At 41.5% G+C, this 25,586-nt stretch overlaps 1 protein-coding gene across 1 annotated transcript in view; it reads right to left on the bottom strand.

The window, feature by feature from the left end:
* Positions 1 to 1,163: 1,163 nt before the first annotated feature.
* PDLIM5 (PDZ and LIM domain 5) overlaps positions 1,164 to 25,586 on the bottom strand; it is a 116,607-nt gene continuing 92,184 nt past the window's right edge. Inside the window, exons 8-12 of the mRNA XM_010073290.1 lie at positions 14,332 to 14,506; positions 7,339 to 7,519; positions 6,221 to 6,341; positions 1,969 to 2,084; positions 1,164 to 1,419 (exon numbers count right to left, since the gene is read on the bottom strand). Of these exons, the coding sequence (XP_010071592.1) occupies positions 1,330 to 1,419; positions 1,969 to 2,084; positions 6,221 to 6,341; positions 7,339 to 7,519; positions 14,332 to 14,506 (683 nt within the window). The 3' untranslated portion in view covers positions 1,164 to 1,329. The remainder of the gene's footprint in view (positions 1,420 to 1,968; positions 2,085 to 6,220; positions 6,342 to 7,338; positions 7,520 to 14,331; positions 14,507 to 25,586) is intronic.

Here is a 25,586-nt window from a genome sequence, read left to right as displayed (position 1 = left end):
AGACTAACACAATTCAGCTCTGACATCCCAGTAGAATTAACCAGCATAGGAATTCCGTTTCCTTCGGGAATCTGAGCCAGCCCCGAGAGGGCCCCCTTCTCTGTTGTGCAACTCAGCTGGAGCAAAATTCACCCCATGTAGAGGGTCACCACCTCTTCCCTATCTGCCTACAGTTGCTCTGTACCTAATTTGAAGTTAAGTGATATTTAGCTGGTGCACAGCTAAAAATCCTAATAGCTGAGCAAGAAAATAACTTTTCGGTACGCTGCCTGGCACACCACCAATATACATATTCATGAGCGACATGGTAAAGAACGTACTGAGAGAAAAATAATGTCCTAAGTTGCACTTCAGCAGTTTCCCTCATTCAACACCAGAGTCTCACATTCTGGATATAAAACATGGTTACTTGCAGATTCTATGCGATTTCCCCTTTGCAAGGAACTTAAAACTATCTAAAAACCTAAGCTGCAAACATAAAGAGGATAACCCCTCACTCCCTTATTTTTAAGATCTGATCTGACATCTCCATCTTGTCAAGCGCACCTTCACTAGCAGGTTTTTTTTGGCTAATGTTCTGGTAGTACATGAGTTAAGGAAGAATATCCCATTTGTGTTTTTCTCTAAGTTGGCATCTTCTGCACTATTGTCCTTACCCAGCATAGCTACCACCCTATGAACTGCTTTGTAAAAATCTCTGTTCTTTGCAGACCCATCAGAGATTTAACTGCCAATGGCGCAGGTACATGCATTTGTGCAGGAGGCTTCATGTAGACAAGTATCAGAGAAAAAAATCAGTTGTTGAACTATATATTCCATGTAATCTTATCTTTGCTTTTAATTCCCATTTAATGGAGTTTAGAGGCAATACTTCTAGACACACTTTAGAAAACATCAGAGTAATAAAGTGATCTGGATCGCTGGACCCAATCTCCTTTTATTTCTTCAATAGCAGCAAAAGCAAGACTTCTAACATCAGGTATTTATTTTCATAGATATTTCACTTCTCATTCTGAAGCAGATATAAATGTGGTCATAAAACCATTAAACCAGTAATGTGCCAAATAGAGAGGTAAAGGCACTCTAATCGTTTGGCTTGGGTGCAATTCCTGATTCCTATCTTTTTATGAAGCAAAACCGTAACTGATAAATGCTCTAAAAATTAGCATACAGCCTCCCCTGCAAGTTTCCACATTTCTCTTCAATTTTTAGAAAATCATATATAAATAATTTTAACCCATCATTGAACACACACATACACACACACAATACACATTTTAGCCTTTCTTTCTGCTCAGTACATTTGTTACACAAGATGAGCTCCGAGCATCAGATGTTGATAGAGTGAGCATGTTTCTTGCACAGTGGCTTGTCCTTCTTGGAGAAGAAAGTCTGACCTTCCAAACTGTCACTACACACCTGAAATGGGATTTAAAAAAAAAAAATCAGATGGACGAATTACACCATACATTATTCAGAATGCCAAATCATGGCATTGTTCTATATACAAATATATTCAAAGAATAAGAATTATTACCTTTTTCTTAGGTATACTGTTTTCTAATGTAATACTAATGGTTGATGTAAGCATTTAAAAAAAAAATAGCCCATCATTAACACTGGGGGTTTTGGTTTTTTTGGTCATAAAATATTAGCAGGTGGTTGGCTACAGTGTCTTTATGTCAAAAGCATTCTTGCTGCTTTAGAAACCCAGCCCATTCCTGCGTGGCCTTCAGCGCTTGCATCAAGGGTTAAATGCCAGGACATACGGCTGCAATCCACGCCAACTCCTCTGGACCCGTGCCAAATGCTCACAATAGCAACACACCTTCCAAATAACTGGGAAAGTGCTTTCTGTTTGGGCTCAGAGGATTGAAAGAGGTTTTAGCTGTTAACTCCCACATCGGTCAGGTTAGCACACGCGCTGCGGCCGTTGGTTTGTTTAAAACGCAGACCAGCTTTACTTACCGAGCATACAAAGCAAGTGTCATGCCAAGTGTGGCCCAGGGCTTCAAGAAACCTGTCTCCAGCTTCGATGGGGAATTCACAGCCATGGCACATAGTACCAAAGAGGGCATAGTAATCTGCAAACAAACACAAACAGATTTGAAAGATGAAGCATAAGCAGAAAAGTGAGGCTGACCCTTTGAAACCTTTGTACTTTTGACGGCAGTGGGTTTGCACTTGTTGAGTTTTATAATACTGGGTACTACACTGAATAAAGAGCTCCTAGATTGAAGGACTGGGATGCCCTGTTCTCCTTGCTAATTCAGTTCTCCTTCCCTGTCCTTTCAAGCGAGCAATGCTTCCAACCTTCCTGGTGTTTCATTTCCTCCAGATCAACAGTGCGCTCGGCAGGGAAACGCACTTCTTGCAGAGCACTCGTGAGGGCTCTACTTGTTCCTTACATTCTCCGTGGCTCTGCCTTGAAAGCATCCCCTGGCTGGTCACAAAACAGACCTCCTCAGCAAGTAACTAACTCCCTGCCTACGTACTGGCACAATATTTGCCCCAGACTGCAGTACACAAATCGTACAATCTTTACACTTCTGTCCTAAGCAGAGTCTAGCAATTTGGATCAAGTCAGAAGAGTTTTCTAGTCATTGGAGTTTATTACACATCTAGATATCTTACAGAAAACAGAAAATACAGTTCCAGGTATACAGAACAGCTACATAAGATCCGACATTGAATTGCAAAAGTACAAGTCTAAAAAAAAAAAAACCCACCCCCCCCAAACCAAAACAAACCCCCAAAAAACCCACCCCAAAACCAAACACAAAAAAACCCCAAACAAAAATCCCCAAACAAACAAAAAAAGCCCCCAAAAATAAACAGACAAACAAACAGAAAACCAGAAACAAGCCAGAGGCTTTAGCCAGTGTATTTATTCCGTTTAACAAAAAGTATCAGCAGCCTGTTAGGATGGTTATTGGTGACTGCTATCACTGAAGGGTATTGGCACCACTTATTTTTAGGCACCGGGTTGACCTGGTGTCTCTGGAGGCTCCCCTGGAAAAGGATGAGAAAAGCTTCTCCAGCAGTCTCAGAGAGCAGGGAGCGTGTCTCTGGAGGCTCCCCTGGAAAAGGAGGAGAAAAGCTTCTCCAGCAGTATCAGAGAGCAGGGACCAAAACCAAGGGCACCGAACTGTTCATATTCCCCATTGACTGCAGAACTTGAAAAAGAGAGAGCACAGCAGCCTAGCAGAATAAAATACACGTACAAAGTTGGGTGGGAGGCACTGACGCTCACCCTCATCCCCATGGTCTGCGTGTGACACTCGCTTCTCTGGGCATGGAGCCATCTCAGGGGCTACAAGCCACCACAGCCCTCCGTTGCCCACCTGTGCAAACCTAATTTAGCTAGTCTTTTCCACTTATTTCAACTCTCATACACCCTGTTCTAAGAAAGAAATGTTGGTTTCTTTTTTTTTTTTTCCTGCACAGAAGGCAACAGCACTAGTGCTGTAACACGCAAGAATTTGGGATCAGCATGCTGCCGTGCCAAACACATGTCACGCAACATTACATTTTCTTAAGATGAACTACAGAGGGACAACCATAATGAAGCTTTGGACTTCATCCTTACTAGTAACATTCTGGCTCTGACAAGGAAATTAGATGTTGGGTTGTTTTCAAAGAGCCTTATAAGGAGGGGCAAGGGGTGTACAAGGAGATTTTGTTTCTCTACTAGATTATACAGATATGCTAAAGCTTGAGTGCTCACTGCAGCAGAGCCAACAGAGGCTAACCACATGTGTCAAGCCCAAGGGAAGAGTCCTGTTTTGGTTTCCTAAGACAGTATTTTGTACGATGGCCTCAAAAAGCATCACCATAGGAGGCATCTCAGCAGGATGGCAAACACAAGCACTCTGGAAAAGCAAAGCCCTTGATGGCTGCCAGTGGCAAGAAACAGCTTCACCCATCGCCTTCATTAATCCATGCTACTGGCATGAATTTGTAAGTGTTTAAGAAAGACAATAAAAATGTCAAATGATAGAACACCTCTGTCCAAAACCCCTGAAGGACACAGTCTCATGACCATACTGTTTCAGCTCTTAGCATTCGTGTTCATACAGAATCTTACTGGTATTTTCTTCCTGGTGCCAGTAGTTAAAGCCTTTTGTAAGTTGGCCTGTGGTTTGTGTTGATAAGTTTATCGGCTTTACTTCTGAACAAAGGGCAATAGATAAGGCAGAATAAAGGGCACCAGCTTTCTTTTGCATGCTTGAATTGTGATTCCCCAGAAGCCATCTAAGACAGACTTCTCAGAGAGTCATATATCTCTGCTTCCTGCACACAGTATTTTCAAAAGTAGGTTACTAACTCTGCACTTAAAAAAAAAAAAGGTCAAAGTTGTAGATATCTGTGCTTTTAATTTAATTTTAGCATTGACATCCAAAAGCAGAACATTTTGCAAATTAAACCCCCTTAATACTAATAGCTGATGCTGTTACAATTTCAAATACAGATTTAAAATTTCCTTCTTTGCACTAGGAAGAAGGAAAGTTGGCAATGACATTCCCTCTTTAGTTCTTTAAAATTAGTCATACTCTTAATTCCAGCTGGACTGAAAGTCTTTGAAGAATGAATATATCTCAAATTAACATCTAGTTAGAGAGCCAGAGACCTTACAACGTATCACTGCCAATAACACCTAGCAGAATGTGTCTACATTAACTCGTGCTAGCAACTTTCTGTTGCAGAAATAAACTTTGTGAGAAGTATAATATTCTTGACACTTTATTGCAATGTTTTCTGCTCACAGTACCACAAAGTGTGCATTTGTATACAGGAGTCCTAACAGTAGCCCAAATCAATGCACCGCACAGCAGGCGGGTTATTGGGTGGCAGGAACAAGAATTCAATATTAGCAGAACAAACCTGGTGTCGTGAGCTTTCCACCCAAAGGGGAGTTTATCGATTCCTCCAGTACTATTTTTGAATCATCAAATGGTTCCAGGATTAGGGGCTTCAGATTGCTGGAGGATGAAATTTCACCATGCTGTCACACTGGAGGATGCTGCTCAGATATCCTTTTCCTCCGCTGCTCCATGAATTCAATAGGAGCAACACATTACCCTGCTCATGTCACCAAGTTACCAATAACTTCCTGCGTCCTTTTGTCTTTGCCAACACCTCATTAAAGCTACTCTGACAGTGTTTGGATAAATTTTGCCTGCTTTCCTCATCCTTTCTATACCTAGCACTCTCCACTGCACCTGCTGTGAAAAACTGCGATCAACCCAGAAGGAAATCTCAGCTCCAAACAGGTCCCTAGGATTTCATGCGAAATCTCTTCCTGGTCAATCCACTTCCACCTCTAGTTAAACTAGAATGTTCCTTGCTGTAGAATGTAGAACACATAAGAGGTCTCACCATGTAAGCAGTATGCAGTGTGGAAATAGACAATTTTGACACAATTTTGTTTCTTTTCCATTTAGTGGGGATTGTTTTACAAATACTATCTATTTCTTTCCTAGCCCAGGAGGGTACAGGAAAAGTTTCAAGCAAACTAGGAGAACAACATAAATAAAAACTGCTCATATTAATGAAAAAAGATACCATTAGCTGAAAGTGCTAAAAACCTCTGAACTTCTAAGCTGCATCTTTCATGCAATATTGCTCACCAGGCTTTCAAGTGCTATAGTGGTATCACTGTATTTTTCCCCTGACAGCCCATTTTTGGTTTTTTTTTTGTTTGGTTTTTTTTTATCACAAGCTTATGTTCCACAGATGTTATCCCTGATCTTGCAAAAAACTTCCTGAGCCAGACTGCTTACCCTTGGAAGTCCCTCTCAGCTGTGAATAAGGTTATTCAGAGTAAAACACATTACTCCACTGGCATTTGCTTGTTTAGTAAATAAGTAGATTTACATAAACGCCAGGTTATTTTAAAGTGAAGCAAGTCACCCTAAAATTAACGCTTTGCTGTATCACTGATACCTAGAGCTGAGGGCTTAACAGGAACAAGTAAATCCAGCGAGAAGCAGCCTGCTCCTGCCAAAGCCAATGAAGAAATTCTCAACAACTTCTGCTGCTGCAGCAATCTACAGCATTTGTTGCTGCTTTGAATTGACATATCAGAGGTGTGTGAGTTTGCTGGGACACTTGTTCTTGAAGCGAAGCTTAAGAAAACAGAATTATTCTTTTTTTCCAACCTCATTAAGCTCAACTTCCCCACACAGCCACAGCAGACGCTGGTTGTGTTACTTCTTACCCGTCTCACAGTAGGGATCGCCGTCTTCTAAGTGGAAGACATTATTGCGGATGGGGTTGTGACAGGCCACACACACAAAGCAGGAAACATGCCAAGTTTGTTTCAAGGCATTTATTACTTCCTGTGGGGATTAGAAGAAGTGTTATTAACACATTATTTTGATGTGATGACTAGATTGTGGTGACCGTGCCTCCACACTTGATTCGTTTCAAGAATACTTTGTTTCCTACTTTGCAAACGAGTTGTGCACGCAATTTCTGCTAATGTTAAACTTAACGAGGTGCTTTATTTATGGTACATCTCCTCATTTATCATAAACAACTTTTCATTTTTTGGCAGGTTCAGTGTAGAGCTGGAGAGATTTAACAACTCATTTATTCACCTTTTCCATTTTAATTAGGATCTCACCCACAACGGTCCCCTGAAAGAAGAAAAGAAGCATCTCCAATGTCTCCTCAAGTTTTGTGAATAGTTAATCAGAAGACATTACACAGAAAATTACGACTGCTTTGTGTTGTTTTGGAAGGCACTGTAGTGCCAAATACGACTTGAGAATTGTGCTGCCAGAGCCCTGTGTGACCCCAGTTACACAAGAGCCCAGACACATTGCTGTCTGCAGTAAAGCAGCAGACGATCAGCTGGCGGGCTCAAATTAGGAATATTAGTGCCGAGGAGGATAATGTGTCTTTCTATCTACATGACCAGTGGGAATACTTCAGTACTTCACATCGAGCCAACCAGTGTGTTCCTCAGTGCTCAGCTCAACTAAGGAGCATTATTTATTTTTCTCCCCCCTCCTGTAAAAAGCTGCCAATTGAAAGCATTTTGCTCAAGAAAATCTAGCAATTGCAACAGCTACAGAACAGCTTCATGGAAATAGGAGCTGAACTTGGAAGAGCCAAGGAGACTACAGCACCTCTTCTCAAAGAGACTGAAAAGGCTCAGCATTAGAAGAGCCAAAAAGATATTCTGTACGTGATGGGGGCTGAAAAGGAACGTCAGAGTATGTTTGGAAGAATGCCAACTGGGCCAGATAAAAGGGAATTTCATTTCAGAGAAACACTGAACGCTGTGGTTATTGTTCCCGCTGAAAAACAGGCTACTTGTGGGTCACTTACTCCAAGGATCTTCCTCTGGCACTTTGAACACTCAGGGGCAAAGAACTTCTCATAGCAGACCTCGCAGTACAGCACTCCTTTCTCTTCCACAAATCCAATGTAAGCCATGGAGGTTTTGCAGTGAGCGCAATTAAACTCCTCTGGGTGCCAGGACTTCCCCAAAGCCACCAAGAAGGGTCCTCTGATTAGAAAGAAGAGATTTTGTCAGCAAATGCCCCTGGCTTGGCTCCTGCAAAAGCTGTTTAAGAGGCTGAACCTACAACACCTCTGTGCCATCCCTACACTGTTGGCAAACACATACTGCTCCATCCCTCTTTCCTCCTACAGGCTCTGAGAAAGCACCAAGTGTTGACTACATCTATTCCCATTGAACTATCTCCCAGAAACACCTGACCACAACACATACTAATTCTCCTCGCTTCACCACATTTTAGAAATGTTATTTTAGAGTTACATTGAATACTGAAGTGCTGAAGCAGCTGATAGGGAAGAGAAGAAGAAGAAGGATGTTCCCTAACGTTCCGAATTATTTCCATCAATTGCAAAGAAATATTTGACTCAGTGACATGATCAACTGTCTTTCAGCATGCATTTGTATCAAGGCCACAAATATTCAAGTAGATTTGACTCCATTAAGGGCCGATAACATCAGTTTCTTGTAAGACAAAAATTCAGTCACTGTTCTTATCCAACAAGTTTGTTACAGGACAAGCCTTCTCAGTTGTTGGGGGATTCTTTTTTTTTTTTGTAGGGGGTATCTTTTTTTTTTTTTCCTTCAGAAGCTAGTTAAAATAGGGCCATTTTTTTCCAAATACGGAGACTCTTCTATTAGTTGCAAACACAAAATAAAAATGCTTTTAATAGCATTTGTCTGGTTAATGCAACAAGGTTAACAGACAAGATAAACCTGTTCATTTCTCAGTCAACAACAAATTCTCAGTTTATAACTCATAAATCCCAGGCATATACCATTGTATCTGTATTAATTTGAAAACATATTCAGCATGCTAATTTCTTTAATGAAGACATTTATTTTAATGAGGTGGCCTCCAAGGTCCCACCAACACTCAACCTTCCAGAACTTAGTTTTCAGGTGAACTTTGTGGTTCGTGATCCCGTAAGGATGCTGTTCTTTCAGTAATGCATCACTTTTTTCTGATCTAATACTTCACTGAAAAAAAACCCAAACATGTAAGGTACTAATATCACCACCTTGTTGCTAAATATTTTTCTGGAAATTGACTAGGAACATTTTTGTGCAAGATATGATTTTTTTTTTCATATGAACAAAGCAACAGCAATAGAGAAGAAAAAAAACCTTAAAATTTGCTTCCAGGGTTTTACTGACTCTATGACGGAATATAAGCCAGCAGAGGACAGAGGGCAACTTCACTCAGAGTAGGGGAGATGCTACATATTTTCAACAGGATGAGAAGTCAAAGATAAGGGACTCAAACAAATTTAGGACAACACCTTCTGAGACAACAAACATATTTCATCTGAAACAGTTTCTTCTATTCACCTCTGGTTATTGGAGAGAAAGCAGTGAAAAACGGCTCCTAGAGAGCAGCTCGTAGCCCTTTAAGGAGGGAGCCTGGGTTGAGCCCAGCTCCCTGGCCCCCACTCCCAGCGGATGCCTGAGCAGTGCAAACACTGACCTAACCCGATACCCTCCCGCTGCTCAACAAGCACCTTTTTACATCAATGCCCTTTCAGTTATGTACTGATCAAACAATACAAGCCCTCATGTACAACAAAGTGCTCTCAGCGCACCATGTCAGCACGGGCTAATTTCACAGATTCATTAACATGGGGCTGACACCGAAGAGGCTCTCCCGGCTCCAGGTAGGATTGAGTTTCTGGCCATCTGCACTGTAACGATAGGCTCGGTTAGCCCTGCAATGGAAAGCAAGTATGCTAGCGACAGGAGGGGAAGGAATTTTTTACAACATCTGCTGCATTTCGCTCTCCAGAGTTTACAGCTCTGACATGTTGAGGTTAGCCATGCAGGACAGCACGCAGGAGCCCCAACGGATGGGGAACAGCCTGAGAGTACATCTACAGAGTTTCTTTCCTCAAAGTTCCCAGACAGCTGTGGCCGTGCCCTGCACAATGTCTCCAAGGTGTTCCATTAGCAGGCTGGCTGCCTGCACACACGTGTCCAGAAGAACCCTTTTTAAATACAGTTTTACTTTTAATCAGGCCAGAGTTTAAACATGTCAAGCTGACGCTGCAACTTAATGATACCAGTGACTTAAAAGCTGCCCCAAATCATATGGAAGAAAGCAAAAAAAATAAACACCTGCCACGTAAAAATATACTCAAACATGATATTCAGAACTTGGAGGTGTTCCTGGTCTTTGCATATCTTTCCAATCGAAACAATAGCTTCCAGTAATGAGAGGCATTTATTTGCTGTATTCATCTGAAAAGGAGTTTAAAGCCCTGACTTGAGTAAGGGGGATGTGTGCCCACACTCACGCAACCTGATGGGAAGTAGCTAGGGCATGAAATGCTAGGGAGATGGCTGCAGGTAGCTTCATCCTTCCTTCCCCATTTAAAAACAAACAAACAAACAGAACCAATAAAAGAATCCCACATGCCTCTGTCAGCTAGAGCATTATTTTTAAAGGTGGTACTAAAAACCCATGTTCCTTCCATCCGAAGGCATGGGATGATCCAACTGGCAACAGTTGGCTTTGAATGTGCCTCTATCTCAGGCTGCTTTGTCATGCTCGGGATTTCTGAACAAGTTTCTGACATAATCATCTAGACCATGCGAACCAAACTCACAGATGGAGGCAAATAGTCAGAATTATTATTTAAGAGATTCTGATGTATTTACAACAGCATTTACAGAATCTTATGCCCCAAAGGATCACCAGGCACAAAAACTTGGTAGCCACCTAAAACATCTGGGTTCTGCATGTAGCAAAAATACAGGGGCAAACTGGAATGAGCAGTAAATAATGTACACAGAATTTAAGTGTAATTTCATGGTCTTTCCCCTTGTAACTAAATCTAACTTTATCAATATGGTATGCCAATAATCTAGCTTCTCATGTGGCTTTTATTACGATAGCAAGCTAGAACTGAAATTTGGTGGTAGAGAGATCAAAAGGATTTCCACATCTGCTAAGAGGGCCACTCACTTTACAGTTAACCATACAGCAGTCTGCACTCTGTAAGGTTTCTTCTTCTCCTCACTTGAAAACACCATGATATATAATTTTTCTGTAGGACAGGCTGAAGGGAAGCACCATTTGTACTTCTTCCTTTTTGCCTTTAAAAACAATCAAGCCATATGAAAAGGTGGCAAAGCCAGATCATCATTCACAAACAGATACGCCAAAGAGTATGTTCTCAATGAGGATCCAGAGAAAACACATTTGGACTACAACGGAACAGCCAACTCTGCACTGCAGCACTTGGTAAAACTGCTTGGGAAGCACAAGTCTTCATCAGGAAGTGCCAGAGGTTTGTCAGACTGTCACAGCAAGCAGATCATGGGAAATTTAGTCTGCATCCAGCTCCGATTCTTTCAGACAGGGAAAGGAAAGCCTACTGAATGAAGCTGTGGAAAAAACTGGAGTCTTCAGACAATCACTGTATGAATAATTAAAAATACATTAAAAAGTTATAAGATGTCTCTAAGAAGTGGTTTTGGCTCAATCAGACAGGGTTATTCTATGCCCAAGTGTAAAGTAACCAACTCTACAAGGCATTTTGGCTTCAAAACAGATGTACAATGCAATGCCACTTGATCCTCCTCCTACCTTTTCATAGGTAATGCCACCGCTAAGGGCATGAACTGTAATTATGTAAAAACTTGAATTCAAAATGCCATTGAAATCTTTCAAATCCACTGTATGCTGTGAACATGAGGCATCTTTGGCATTAATTAATGCATGTCAACTCATCCTCAAATCAAATTATCATTTAATAATTAAGGTAGCATTTAACATATGAACAGGTATAAGGATTTAAGCACCACCAGCAAATTACAAAGAAGTTAAATGTGGGTATCAGTTACTATTCATGAAGAAGTGTCACTTACAACAAGTGACGATGGCTTAAGTACTGTCAAGGAGGGCTCCACAGTCTGTCCTCATGCAGCCACTAAGGAGCAAAGGTTGCTCCACTGACTAACACACTCCCCTACCGACAGGGCAGCAGCTCATCTCCTTTTTAATGTGGGGAGTAGCAGCAAGTGATTTAAGGGCTGACAGGAGATGTTGGCTGCTCAAGAGTGATCTGTGGCCTGTGCTATGTTAATTTAAAAAAAAAAAAAAATGAAATGATGGTAACAGAAAGGAAAGTGCATGGTTGCTTCCATGTTATTTACTAAACACAAGTCACAAGCTCTTCACTGCCCAGGGAACAAAAAAAGTCAGAATACTAAAGACAGATAGGATGGTAATATAGGCCAAACTGCTTAATGAATCAGATGAATCTCATCCAAAAAGCGTGTAGAACTGTTTGATATTAATCTACGATTTTGCAGTGAAGCAAAAAAATCTGGATTAGAAAAGATGCACAGACACGCTGGGAATTTGCATATGTTCTTCCTATTGCTTCAAAGGGATTCAGATCATATATTTTTATTTCCTTGACATATACAATGGAAGTAGCAAAAAACTCTCCAAAACATCACTGAATAGTTAGCAAAGAGACTTATAAAATTAAACTGATTTTAACTGAACTGGTAGTGAACTATCAGAACAGAAATCTAATGGAAGTAAACAAGCTGGACCCAATTCATGCCTAGAGACGAATTGATCTGAGTTAGCTGCATCTTCTGACGCAGGATCCAAGCCAGGGCTCAAGTGGCTGTAAAAAGCCACGGTGGAAAGGCTGATTTTCTATTATACTGATTGAAATTTATACAGCTCATAGAGCTCCTAATTTTTCAGAGCTCATGTTTCTAATCAAATAAAGTATCTTTCTTTAACCATGGTGAAACATATGACTCTCCTATTTTGTTCACTGAAAACGGGACACATGAATGAAAAAATAAATATTACAATGCATTGCTTTCCCTTTGTAGTTCAACAACACAGATAACTGGAAAAGCAAGAAGAAAACATTTTAAAAGAATACATTTCTTCCAATCATAGATTCATCAGGTTGGAAAAGACCTTTAGGATCATGGAGTCCAACTGTAAACCTAACACTGCCAAATCCACCACTAAACCACGTCCCTAAGTGCCACATCTACACGTATTTTAAATACCTCCAGGGACAGTGACTCAATCACTTCCCTGTGCAGCCTGTTCCAGAGACTGAGAAACCTTTTGGTGAAGAAATTTTTCCTGATACCCAATCTAAACCTCCCCTGGCACAACTTAAAGCCATTTTCTCTCATCCCATCACTTGTTACCTGGGAGAAGAGGCCAGCACCCACCTCACTGCACCCTCCTTTCAGGCAGTTGTAGAGAGTGATGAGGTCTCCTCTCAGCCTCCTCTTCTCTAGACTGAACAACCCCAGCTCCCTCAGCCGCTCCTCATAAGACCTGTGCTCCAGTCCCTTCACCAGCTTCGTTGCCCTTCTCTGGACCTGCTCCAGCCCCTCAATGTCCTTCTTGTGCTGAGGGGCCCAAAACTGACCCCAGGATTCAAGGTGCGGCCTCACCAGTGCTGAGTACAGGGGCACAATCCCTGCCCTAGTCCTGCTGGCCACACTGTTTCTGATGCAGGCCAGGATGCCGTTGGCCTTCTTGGCCACCTGGGCACACTCCTATTCAGCTATCTGTTGACCAACACCCCCAAGTCCTTTTCCAAAGGGCAGCTTTCCAGCCACTCTCCCCCAAGCCTGTAGCATTGCAGGGGGTTGTTGTGACCAAAGTGCAGGACCCGGCACTTGGCTTTATTGAACCTCATACAACTGGCCTCAGCCCATCGGTCCAGCCTGTCCAGATCCCTCTATGGAGCCTTCCTTCCCTCAAGGAGATCAACGCTCCTGGCCCAACTTGGTGTCACCTGCAAACTTACTGAGGGTAATGTATTTATAGGAACATCTGTAATTGTCTTTTACAGCAGTAGCCAGATTAAATTCTAGTTGGGCTTTGGCCCTTTTAATTTTCTCCCTGCATAACCTCACAACGTCCTTGCAGTCCTCCTGGAGTGGCCTGCCCCTTTTTCCAAAGGTCATCCCAGGAAATCTCTATTTTAGAGAAGAAATAAAATGCAAGGTAGATGAAAATGAGGACGATTTGCACATTGACACAAAAAGTGATTGTAATTCCCTGGATGAGACAATCATGAATAATTGTCAGAAATCACTGACCAAAGAATGCAACTGACATTCAATTCTTCCTCCATATGAAATCCTGGCTAATGATAGGACATTTTAGGAGCTCAGCAGAATTTAACTTAATCTCATTTGGCAAAATTTGTTTGTGTTGCTTAATTGCTTCTACCCATGTCATACCAGTTAAGGACACCAGCTACCGTAATACCCAAAAGCCAGAGAGACCACCAAGGAGCTTGGAATCTAACATTGCAGGAAATTATCATTAATCCAGTCCTAGCAATTGTTAAACCTCTATTCCTTGCATTCCTTACACGGATGGAGCCTGCTATTTTTCTTCTTCTCAGTGAGAAATCCTGGTTTATAAATCAAAGTTTGTGACAAGTTAGTCTTTATAAGACTATACTCTCTCATTGGTTTCCAACTAGCTAACCTTCCCAATTTTATTGGAACGGGTGTATAAGGGAAAACTCACTCGCTTACTTTGCTTTGCTTTTACTTTTGCTCTACTCCACCCAGCTTTCTGGTTCTCTGTAAAACAGGTTGTAAGGCTGTGATCATTAGTAGTTCACAATGTTTTCCTCCATCATTACTTTCAGTTTTGTTAGATAAACCATGTGTGAAAACAGCGTTCTGCATTACTGAAATGAAGCCTTAAACCACTTGTGACTAAGGAATCAGAAACCACAAAAGCAAAACAAAGCCCTGCTGTCAGAGCGCCTGCAGGACGAACAGATACAAACCTAATGACTTGATTGCAGTGCGCACACATGGGAGTACGTTTTCCCGCTGGAATATGCTCTGCCCTCTGAACCAGCGTGTCTTGCTCATTTAGCTGAGGTGCTGTGGCAATTTTTTCACTCATGGCAGTTATTCCAGGTGGTTTAATAGTGCTTGATGTCCATCCACTGGTAGGAGCTGGAGAAAGAGTGCCAAAAGCATTTAGAAGACCATCTTTCAGTACCAAGTAAATAATTTTGAAATACAAGCAACCGGCAACATTTGCCTAACGTCCTTGTCCAGTCTATACCTGCCTCATTAAATGAACAAATTAAAACCCACTTATTTTTCCTTCATCCCCCACCAAATAAGTACTACCTACTTGATGAAATGTCTGTGAAATAACACAGGATGGTTTTCACTAACTTGTAGTGGACAAATTTCAACATACTAAAGAAGTTAAGCGAAAGAATATACAACCTGTGAAGGGATAATTTTGCTTTAGAACAAAAGCTGAAGCCAAGAACATCAGTGTATGAACATAGACAGGGGAATATGACATACCCACTCAAAACATTTTACAGTGAGTGCAATAGATCATACGTCACCGCTAACAGATTAAACAAGAGTACACATTCAGTATAACATGTGCGGGAACTCAAAATGCAGTACTGTATAAGGAAAACCTATTTCTAAATCAAATTTAAACACTAGTCTAGATCATCAGATACTGCCAATCTGAAGCACTCCAAAGGCCGTGTTCACATCCTCTTTACAGAAGTTACGACACTGAAAAAAACACCTGACGCTTTCAGAAACGTGTCCATCCACAAACTTCCATTTGCGCTCAGGTTTTTAGAGTAGTAGACACAAGCTTTGATGGAGTACAGAAAATGCATTTACAAAAATGAAAGGCATAGATGATACTGTTGCCAGGGGTAATGAAGAAACAAACAGTCCTCTGCTTTTCTTTCTCCTCTATTGATATATGTACCTTGGTAACATACGAGCTACAGCTACACGAGTTTATGGGAGCAGTTATTTCTATCAAGTGGAGAGTTCTTTTTCAGTGACACTAAACCCCCCCCACATTTCCATAGCCCTTTGTTTGTAACCACAGGCAAGAGAATCTGTGAGTGTTTACTTGGTGTCCTGGCTTTAGTGCAGCCGTACTAAACCTTGTAAATCAAAAAGTGAAATAAAGATCCAAGTGGAAGCTCAGAGAGAAATAACCAAGCAATGAAAGAGACATCAGACGGCACACGATAATGCTTCTTCTGCAATGATGCAGCTCCCCAGTGCAAAGTCAGGGCATGGATATGTAGCTTTGCAAAAAAACAGTTTGTGGAGCTGTTAATCTTTGTGCGAGTCTTCCTCTCCCATCTTTCATATCATCTTCCAAGGAAAAGATGAAAAATTTATCATTACCTTCCTTAATGTAATGCTGATGAGCCTCTGCCATACAGAAAAGTTGCAAATACCTTTCAAGTAAAATATTGCATTCCCTACCCAGATGGAAATGGCATACTAATTCTCAGAGAAGATAAATTTAAGCAACAATAAATCCACATCCAATTCAACAGAAATGGCAACTTCCTACTATCTACAGAAGTAAGATAGCCACACACTGCACAATTGAATCAAACCAATCCAGTGAACTTCAGTTAACAACCCCCCCCACTCTAGTCACACGTATTTGTAAGCCAAGGCAACACAGCTGGAAGCGAAATTCTTTCTAACACCGAGACTTTTGTAGTATAATTATGCTTGGTGTTAATCCACTGGTATGGGCTCAATACCTACTTTTGCGTCTTCTTGCTCTGTATGAAGAAGCCATATAGTCATACACCGTTTTTTGTCTAACTGGCTGGTTCATCAAATCTTCTCGAATCAGGTCATTTCAAAACCTTTTCATTTGGATCCTTTTCGGTACATGAAGTAGCAAAAATTATACCAGTTCATCAATGGTTTTTGTTCTGTTTTGGTTTTTGCTTTTAATGGAAGACTATTGTTTATATTTAATATATAATTAATTAGTTTGTAATAGCTTACAAAAAATAACATCTTGATTTTAGAAACATTCAGCATTCCTGAGTAGAAAGTATTTAGGAATGAAAGCACTTGATCTTGAACATGTCACTTTACTACTGTAATTAATTTTAGATTACAAATGCCTGCTAAGCTGAAAACACAGGAACAGACAAAAATGGAAAAGGTGTCAGAAAGGCTTTGAAGACATGAACAAAAGTGGGCTTGATTAATAGCACTTTCCTCCTCTGTCATCACACGTGGCCTTCTAATTTTCAGGTCCCATTTCATGAGAAGACAAAAACACACTAAAACTAACTCTGTTTGAAGATTGCTTTTGCCATAAATCAAATTGCAGTGCAGCTTCTGGTATATTGCTAATTTCTGTTTGAGTTATCTGTTGAATCCCAAAGCCTATTCAGATACATCAGCTAGCTCTTGTTTGCACTAGGTAGTTAAAAACCATCCTTCTGCTTGCTTAAAAGGGAAAAAAAGTACAAATGCCACAATTATTCCCTTTTCTTCGGTCTTATTACAGCTTTCATTAATGCTGTTTTTATGAATGATGTTTTTCTGAACACTACTCAACTTTAAAGTTACTACTGGCCAGAAGCAGGATTTGTCTACGTAAACTTTCTCTCGAGAGTTGTTAGACAAATTGGTCATTTCTGAGTTATTCAAAGCATTAAAAAAGGAGAGAAGGAGATAGCTCATTAGTTTGGGAAATAACTTCAGTCTACTAATGATCCTATGTTAAAACAAAAAATCCTTTTAAGCAAACTATACGATACACCACACAAATTTGGACGGTGTTAAGCAAGAGCCGTGGCCTAAGCAAAACCAAGCTGGGCATAGAGCATTGATGACCAGCAGAGACAGATGGACCATTTCCACTGAAATCGGTGAGCTCAGGTTCAATGCCCAGACCTCCACCAGACACAGGACGCCCATGGAATCACAGCCACAAGGCAAACAGAATCAGGGGAATAACAAAGAAGCCCTAAGCCTTCAGACACTTCTATATTTGCCAGAATATTTTCAGATACTGGACAAAAACTAAGTTCTAAAAGGCTTTTCAACTGTCATTTGTAAATTTATGTCACTATTTGGTCTACTATGATGGGGACAATATCAAATTGATGTCCACAGATGCTGTCAGCAGCTGCAAACTAAGAAAAGGTTGCCTTTTGCTCAAAAATCCTTGAAAAGCAAGACCTGAAAGCATTTTATTTAATGCTCTCTTCTTCCATCTCTTGAGGCCAGTGCAAAGCCAGCAAGCTCCCTGCCCAAGCTCACAATTTGTCCCCACAGCATCCTCTCAAGGGGTATTTTTCTCTTTGCTGGTGCTCACATTAAGACCTCATTGGTCTTAGACACTACTATCCCCCTCTATTCCTGTTCTGAAGTGGGCTCAAGTTAATTTCTTTCTAAACCTTCTACAGTTGTTCTGCTAGGTATTTTTTCACCATGGATCATTCTCCCTTTCTCACCGTTTGATTTGCCTCAGCTTTATCTTCCTTCTTCCCATCTGAACACCCACCAGAGGCAGCTTTTATTGCCCACTTGTGTCTTTCCATAGGCCACAAACATGCCTTTAACACTCCAGTAATTTTAGTAAAGGTTCACTACTTCCACTGCAACCCACAGAGCATATTTTTGTTGGTGGTGTTTTGTTTTGTTTTTAATTTAAAACCCCCCACTATTAGCTGCCTAGTTAAAATCTATATGAATTCTCTGGTTTTTTTTCTAACAATATCCCACCTCTCGTAGCTAGAGAATTTCAAATATAAGGTCTGTTTTCTTGTTTAGAATGCACATTGATGTTTCCCAACTAGCCCTTCTACTTAAACAGCAAGTTTAACACAACCTGGACTGGACAAGATGTTTCTCCTGCAAGCGGAGAGGAAGGGCACACTCTCAAGAGTTCCCACATTGTCCTCCTCCCTTTTTTCTTCTCTCTTCCCTTGGAAATCTTTCAGATTGAAACACAGCTACATGATTTAAGGTCCAGAAAACTTATGCAGGTGTTTTTTCTTTTAATGAGAAGCTTTTACCAGGGCACACCAGTAATAACAAGGTAGGTACAAGCTATTACGCTCAATCTAAGCAAAGACCTCTCAAATCTTGGCACGCGGTCTGACCTCTCCTGTGGTGCTTTGCTTTTCACATTTCACATACACGATTTTGGATCCCATCAGCAGCTCTGATCTCTAAGAGCGCTGGGGAGGTGTCCTGGTACCAAAGATCTGGCAAGGTTCACGCACATTTTTAATTGCAAATGATGACCGTGCGGGGAAGGAAAAGGAAAAAACTCCAGCTGCCTCATGACACAATCTCACCACGTATTTTCTGGGTGCCACTTTCATTGCTTGAAATGGAACAGAGCACAGCAACTTTTGTGGGTGCTCTGAAGAATTATAAATCGAAATAAGTAAATACTATAAATAAATAAAATCATTTATATACACCCCATCATAAGCTATTCTACCTTGGGTTCTCCACAAGCTGAGAAAAGATCTCTGTGGCCGAATTTGGGAGTTTTGCAGGCTTCACTTCACCTTCGCTCTCTTTTAATGAAACCTTCTAAAGCACTGGTGATTTGTACTTGTACATTGTAACAGCTCTTTGTCATTTGCTTTTCTAAAACAGAAAACACACTGTACCCAACTATTAGCTCTCTACTTTAATTAGGTTTAAGTTTAGCAAACCTTCAGTGTTTGCTTTCACTAAACTCCTTGGTATGGCTAGTTTAATATTTAACAAAGTTTTAGGCAAGGTAAAGAAGTGGCTTTTTTTTCTTTTTCAAAAAATCACAGTGTGACTTTGCCCTCCTTAGACTAACAATAGGCTGTTCCATCGCTGAGCACATGGATAACTGCAAACATGGGCAAAAGGTTTGAAAGACAAAGGGAGAAAAGCGGATACGCAGCGGTGCCAAAGTCACTTTGACAGAGGTTCTCCGGTGCGTAGCAACAATACAACAGCCTGAACTGTTTAACACTCACTTAAACATAACATCAGACTTCATGTAATATCTATAAATAACAATGCTACTTTAAGCAGTGGGAGTGCCAGAACTTAATTTTAAAGCATTCTAACTCAGTGATTTATACGCTGCTATCAAACTACTGTATTATAAATGGAAAATATAGAGCTTCATATGTCCAATTTTCTGACTTTTCTTAATATATCTGTGCAGTAAGAAATCTTCCTGTTCCTTCCCTCCAAAGCAAACAGATGGCCGGATGAAGAAACGTGTCTGAAAAACTCAGCTGTCAGCTTGTTACATTAGCTGTATATAACACCCCATCCACTCCCAGGCCCACGTGAAATCACACAAGTTCAATGGAGAAAGCTACAGGACAAAGAAAAAAGGGAGGGGAAAAAAAAAACCAAACCCACACAAAAAAAGATAAGAAAAAAGAAAAAACCAAACCCTTGTGTTCAGCAGTTCTCCTTTTGTTTCTTATGGAGTCTCGGAAGCTCAGTCAGAGCTAAACCCCTGCCGTGATTAAAGGCAGAACAGAAAGGATTAAACCATTATCATGTCTTTAAATGCCGGCAAAGGCTGGTATGTACCCCATGGAAAATCACAACAGGTGCCACCCCGGCCCGATTTCAACAACCCCTGCAACTGGAGGGGCTAGCTCCTGTGCCTTTCAACTGGAAAGGCTCCGGCTCAATTAGCTGTAAAGCATCTTAATTAAAAGGAGTATGGTGGTTTTGGCTCGCTCAGCCTGTCTCCGTGTGATTTGTTACATCACATACCGTCACAAACTTGGCACAACTGACATTGCTTTTACCGAAAACGTGCCTCGAGAAGAAAAATGAAGACCTGCACAATAGTGTTTCATTTCTCTGGAGTGACAGTTTAGAAAATCACTCGGTAGCTTTCTGCCAGTAACATTTTGTCTCCCTTGCTTTCAGGTCCTGTTTTGACCTTGACAGCTTGACTATGTCCGCAGAGAGCATGACTGCCCAGCCTGGCTCACACACTGGTGGTGGAGATTTTCATTTGTTGAACAAATATTGGGCATAATGTTGGGATGTCCTACACCTGTACATCTGAACAGGACACATCACTTCTCTGAGCTGGCATGAGTGAATGAAGCGGACTGCTCTGGTGAGCCAGTCGCGGACAACAGGCTAGTTGCTTTTTAAGAAATCAAAGATGAGGAGCATTTAATTTTGCAAGTTGGTGAACGTTCCCACTTGATGGCTGTGAAGTAACCACAGAGCCAAATAATCTCTTCACCTCTGTTTAAATGAGTTAAGAAGGGAACGTGCATCTATCTGATTTATGTACGCAACTAATCTAAGTGCACAGCTTGGTGCAATAGCACATGAATTTAGCAACATCAAATCACAGGAAAATTGTCTAGGGTCATATTTGTAACAGCAAGTTGAGTTTTGTTCAACAGATCCCATAGTGAGGTACACCAGGTTGTTCTGCCTCCTAACAAGGAGGTGGGACATTTCTGCATCATTACCATGATTTGCCCCTTCTAAAATATAAACATTCAAGTTTTAGACACATTAATTTTTTCACTGTGTCTGCAGGAGCTACAGTTTCATACTACCATCAAATTAAGGCTGACATTTATAAATTACTCTGATTTCACAATGGGTTTTGCTTGGCTAAGTGACTTCACATTACTTAACTTGTAAGCATGAATTCTTGTGGTTTGCTGTCACATGACGATATAATAATTTAGATTAGACGAAAAATTAATAAGAATAACAGTCCATACACCAGAATCAGGAAGCTTTTGTATTTTGACCTGTCAGTCATACCACTTTCATGGACAAGACTTTCTGGTTTTATGAATGGTGACTGCATCGTGGGGGAGCAACATTTAACAATCTTCTTAAGTGAAAAATACTAGAACTGTTTCCATTTTGGGACTGTTTCTCGCAGAGACCTTACCTATAATATAAGGATTTGCCTTCACAATTTGTAGTGTTAGTCCCGTTTCTTCCCCAAGTTCAGACCATGGTCCTCAATGGACACATAGCCCCTATAATAATAAGTCCTGCCTTGAATTTCCTGTTAAACGAAACAAACAGGGATGAGATGGCCCTAAAAACAAAATTAAAGAGATTTATGAACAAGGTGATGCTGACACAATAGTTCAGTTACCTTTTCTAAGCAAAAGTATTCTTGAAGCAGATGGGCCATCAACTTAACTTACCCAGTAAGTGTGGTCAACAGGACTGTGACAGCAGCTGGGGTAATTACAAATGAAACACAGAGAAACAAAAGTGACAAGGACAGAAAGTGTCGCCGTCCATCCCTTTATGGATCTCGAGAAGGGCCATAATAGCAGGACAAGCATTTTGCGATAGGACAATAAATCTCCATGCTTCCTTCCTTCCCTCCCCCCAGTTTCGTATTGTTTGACCTTATCATCAAATTCCCCAGTCTGTAGTGCTCTGGATTACTACCCCATTTTCCTTAGGAAACCTCTACAAAGTAAGTCGCAAGGAAGGAGAGAAAGACCCAAGCTGTCAGCATATGCAGGACAGGATGTCAAATCACACCTAGAAGCAGGCTTGTATTTTCTTCTGCTTTTAAAGTTCTAATATTATCAAGGGAATGTAAAGTAGAAAAAAAAAAAAAAAAAAAGGCAGCAAGACAGCATGCTAAGGTTAACTCCAGAGATGGTAGATGCAAGTCTACCAAACACAGGAAAACAACTGCAAGAAAATAGCACAATTTTTCAAACAAAGTTGCCTGGGGAGCAATTTTTCTCTGCTGACAGTCAGCTTCCAAGTGTGTTCCCTCTGATGAAGGGAGCATGTGCTTAACATATGTGCTGGCTCAGGATGAGGCAACTGCCAGTTGTGGGTACCACAGAATATGCTGACACTCCCAAGCAGCTCTACTGGAAGGGGATTACATAACTCAGTGGTATCAGGCCGAGAGAGACCCTGGGAATAAGGAAATTGGCACACACGGATAACTAGCCACTTAAAAATGCAAGCTTCGGATACATCTATCGCAAACCCTCCCCGTCTCATCCTTGTACTCCGCTGCCAAGCCCAGGAGCAATGAAGGTCATCCATTGCAATGAAACCCTCCCCTCCAAGCAGCAAACCAGCTTTTCCAGACACCAGCTGTACCAGCTCACCACAGGACCCCCGCCATCCTGCTGGACCCCTGTGAGTGGAGCAGGACCCTGCCTGCCCCGCTCCTGCGTGGGAACGCAGGACACTGTGCCTAGTGCCCAGCCTCTCTGGTCCCCACTGCAACAAATGCCAGGAAAGAGGAGGTAACTTCGCGTGAGAAATGTAACGTTGGAAGTCCCAACGGCTTCTGACCATCGCAGATCCTGCTGCGCTTTCCACAAGAACAGTTTGTCTCCTGGCCAAACTCCAGTTTGTGCAACTGCATTTATTGAGTAATTATACTTCCTTAAATTGTCCCAGCAGTTTCCATTTGACACGGTACTGTTCCCTTCCTTTCAAGATGCCGTGCAGTGTTACAGCGTGCTGACAAGCAGCTGTTACATTTCACCCAAGAAGTGACTGCATGGCAGTGGCCAGTGAAAGCCATCCCTGGGCGTACATTATGTGCTTGCATGCGGTACCAAGACTGTAAAATGCCTTGGGGTTCCTTGGGGGTGAGCAATGGTACATAAGCATAGGGTAATAGTTATCTATCAAATAGCAACAGAACTTGCTGCGATGTAGCTAGGATGTTGTGGGCTTTTCTTTTTTTTAATTGAATATAAATTAGTAAAAAGCATCTCCCTCTAGTGGGTGAACAGAACATCATCACTCAACAAAAATGAAGTGAGAACTTGTGCTGGTTTTGGCTGAGATACAGTTACTTCTCTTCATAGTAGCTAGTACAAGGCTACAGTTTGGACTTGTGCTGGAAACAGCGCTGATAACACTGGGATGTTTTCGTCGCGGCTGAGCAGTGCTTACACATAGGCAAGGCCTTTTCTTCTTCTCACACCACCCACCAGCCAGTGGGCTGGGGGTGCACAGGGAGCTGGGAGGGGACACACCTGGGGCAGCTGACCCCCACTGGCCAAAGGGATATTCCATACCATATGGCATCATGCTTAGCATATAGAGCTGGGGGAAGAAGGAAGGGAGGATGTTCAGAGTTATGGTGTTGTGTCTTCCCAAGTACCCATTACACATGATGGAGCCTGGCTTTCCTGGAGATGGCTGAACACCTGCCTGCTGATAGGAAGTGGTGAATGAATTCCTTGGTTTGCTTTGCTTCCATGCATGGCTTTTGCTTTACCTATTGAACTGTCTTTATCTCAACCCACAAGTTTTCTTACTTTTACTCTTCCAAGTCTCTTCCCATCCCATGAGTGGGGAGTGAGTGAGCAGTTGCGTGGCGCTTATTGGTGGCTGGGGTTAAACCACGACAGAACTATTACAAATTCTAGACTGTACACTTAACATGCAGAAACAGCCACAATTTGACTATTTCAACAACTGAAAAAATCAGCAATACAAACAAGAGAGGCTGATAGCAAATGTGGTATTTGGAAACTCTGTCCAGGCAGATGCCACCACTGCACTGTGGGTGCGCCACACCTGCCCCCACATCTTCAACCCCTTATGCACTCAATGCACCAGAGATCAGATCAGATCTTTTTTCATTTGATTGACAAGCCAGGCTTTTATTCTGCTTATCCAGCCTCTTACCCGTGCCTTAAAAGTAAGCATGAAGCAGCCATCCCTCATTTCCTCTACTAAACCACTGAGGAATCCTGCAATATCAGGATAAAACCTCTGAGAGCTTTGCAGCGGGTGACTAATGTAGTAGCATTCATGGGTACCCTGTGAGGGTCCTCCAACAGCAGACTGAAGATAGTTCAGCTCCAAGGGTGCTATCACTGCAAGATGACTTAGATCACGATTGACTTCCGTACAGAGAATCCCGGTGCCTGAAGCATCTCTAGGTTCACTAACTCAGCCATTCATTTCAGACCATCTTTTTCCTCCACACCTTTTTCTTGACAGATTGTGAAACAGATCAACAGTGATCATACCTCAGTTCCAGCAAAAAGCCTCTGAAACCTTTAGGCATCTCTGCATAAACTCAAGAGGAAAAAATAAAACAACACAAACAGAAGGAAAACAACCTAAACACCTAAACTAAAAAAAAACAACCAACCAACCAAAAGAAACCATAAAAAAAAGGTAAGGGTATTCTTTGGTGGCCTGTCCAAGAAAGGGAGATTCCAGCTAATAAACTAAAAGATGCTGGCTGACCAAATGACTTATCTGTGTAGTCAGATGTCTTAATAAGTAACGTCACTGGTAATATCCATGCCATGCCATCAAACAGCAGGTTACAGCTTCCCCTGACACATACAAAATCCTGCAATGTGTCTGCTCTGCTACGGAAGCAACTTGGTGCTATATACAATATTCATTAGAAGGGTGAGTGATACGAGAGCTACAAAACTGTACTCCAAAGGAGTTTCTGCTATCAATAGCATACTGATATATACATTTACATAAGATCATGTTTTCCTTCTAATTATTTCCTAAGCTAGACTTCAACTATGAAATTAATCAGGCTCAAAGGGAGGGGGTTTTGTTTGTTTAAAATTTTGTCAGGCCTACGACCTATGGAGCCAAATCTTGTTTGGCCTGGGAAGCACTGTCAATTTTACTTTAAAGAAAACTTCATGCTCACAGACTGCAAACAAACAGCAGAATTAATGACTAATGTCCAAACATGCTCTGAAACTATTATAGTCTTTTTTTCTTCGAGATCTGACTAATTTTATCAGAACACTCCACTACTGAAGCAGTCAGACGGCTGGTTTCAGCCTTATTGAGTAAGCTCAGGTACAGCAAAACCTTGGATATTTTTGGTTTTGCCCTTCTCTGTTTTAGGAAAGTTCGAGTTTCCAATGCCTCTCTCTCTCCTACAGTTTTTATTTCTGAGTCCCCCAATATCTTTGTAGGAGGTGATAACTTTGCTACTTTGTCAGTTAAGCACCACATCCCAGGCTGCTACAGCAAGACAGCGCAGAGCTGACATCCTCATAACCACTGCCTTCCACCAGCTTCTCTACCACTATGGATATTGTAAGCTAGTCCAGAACATAAGAATCAGAAACTCCTTATTCATCTTTCTCCCTCACCTGACAACTTGGTACCTCTAATGAGACAAAAAGATTTTCACATTATCCAAGGACATGGGTACAGATTTTCAAAGAATCATAGAATCACAGAATGGTTTGTGTTGGAAAGGACCTTAAAGATC

Source organism: Pterocles gutturalis, unplaced genomic scaffold (genome assembly GCF_000699245.1).
Source record: "Pterocles gutturalis isolate BGI_N339 unplaced genomic scaffold, ASM69924v1 scaffold4332, whole genome shotgun sequence".
NCBI classification, from domain to species: domain Eukaryota; kingdom Metazoa; phylum Chordata; class Aves; order Pterocliformes; family Pteroclidae; genus Pterocles; species Pterocles gutturalis.
This window is presented reverse-complemented; position numbering and strand designations above follow the sequence as displayed.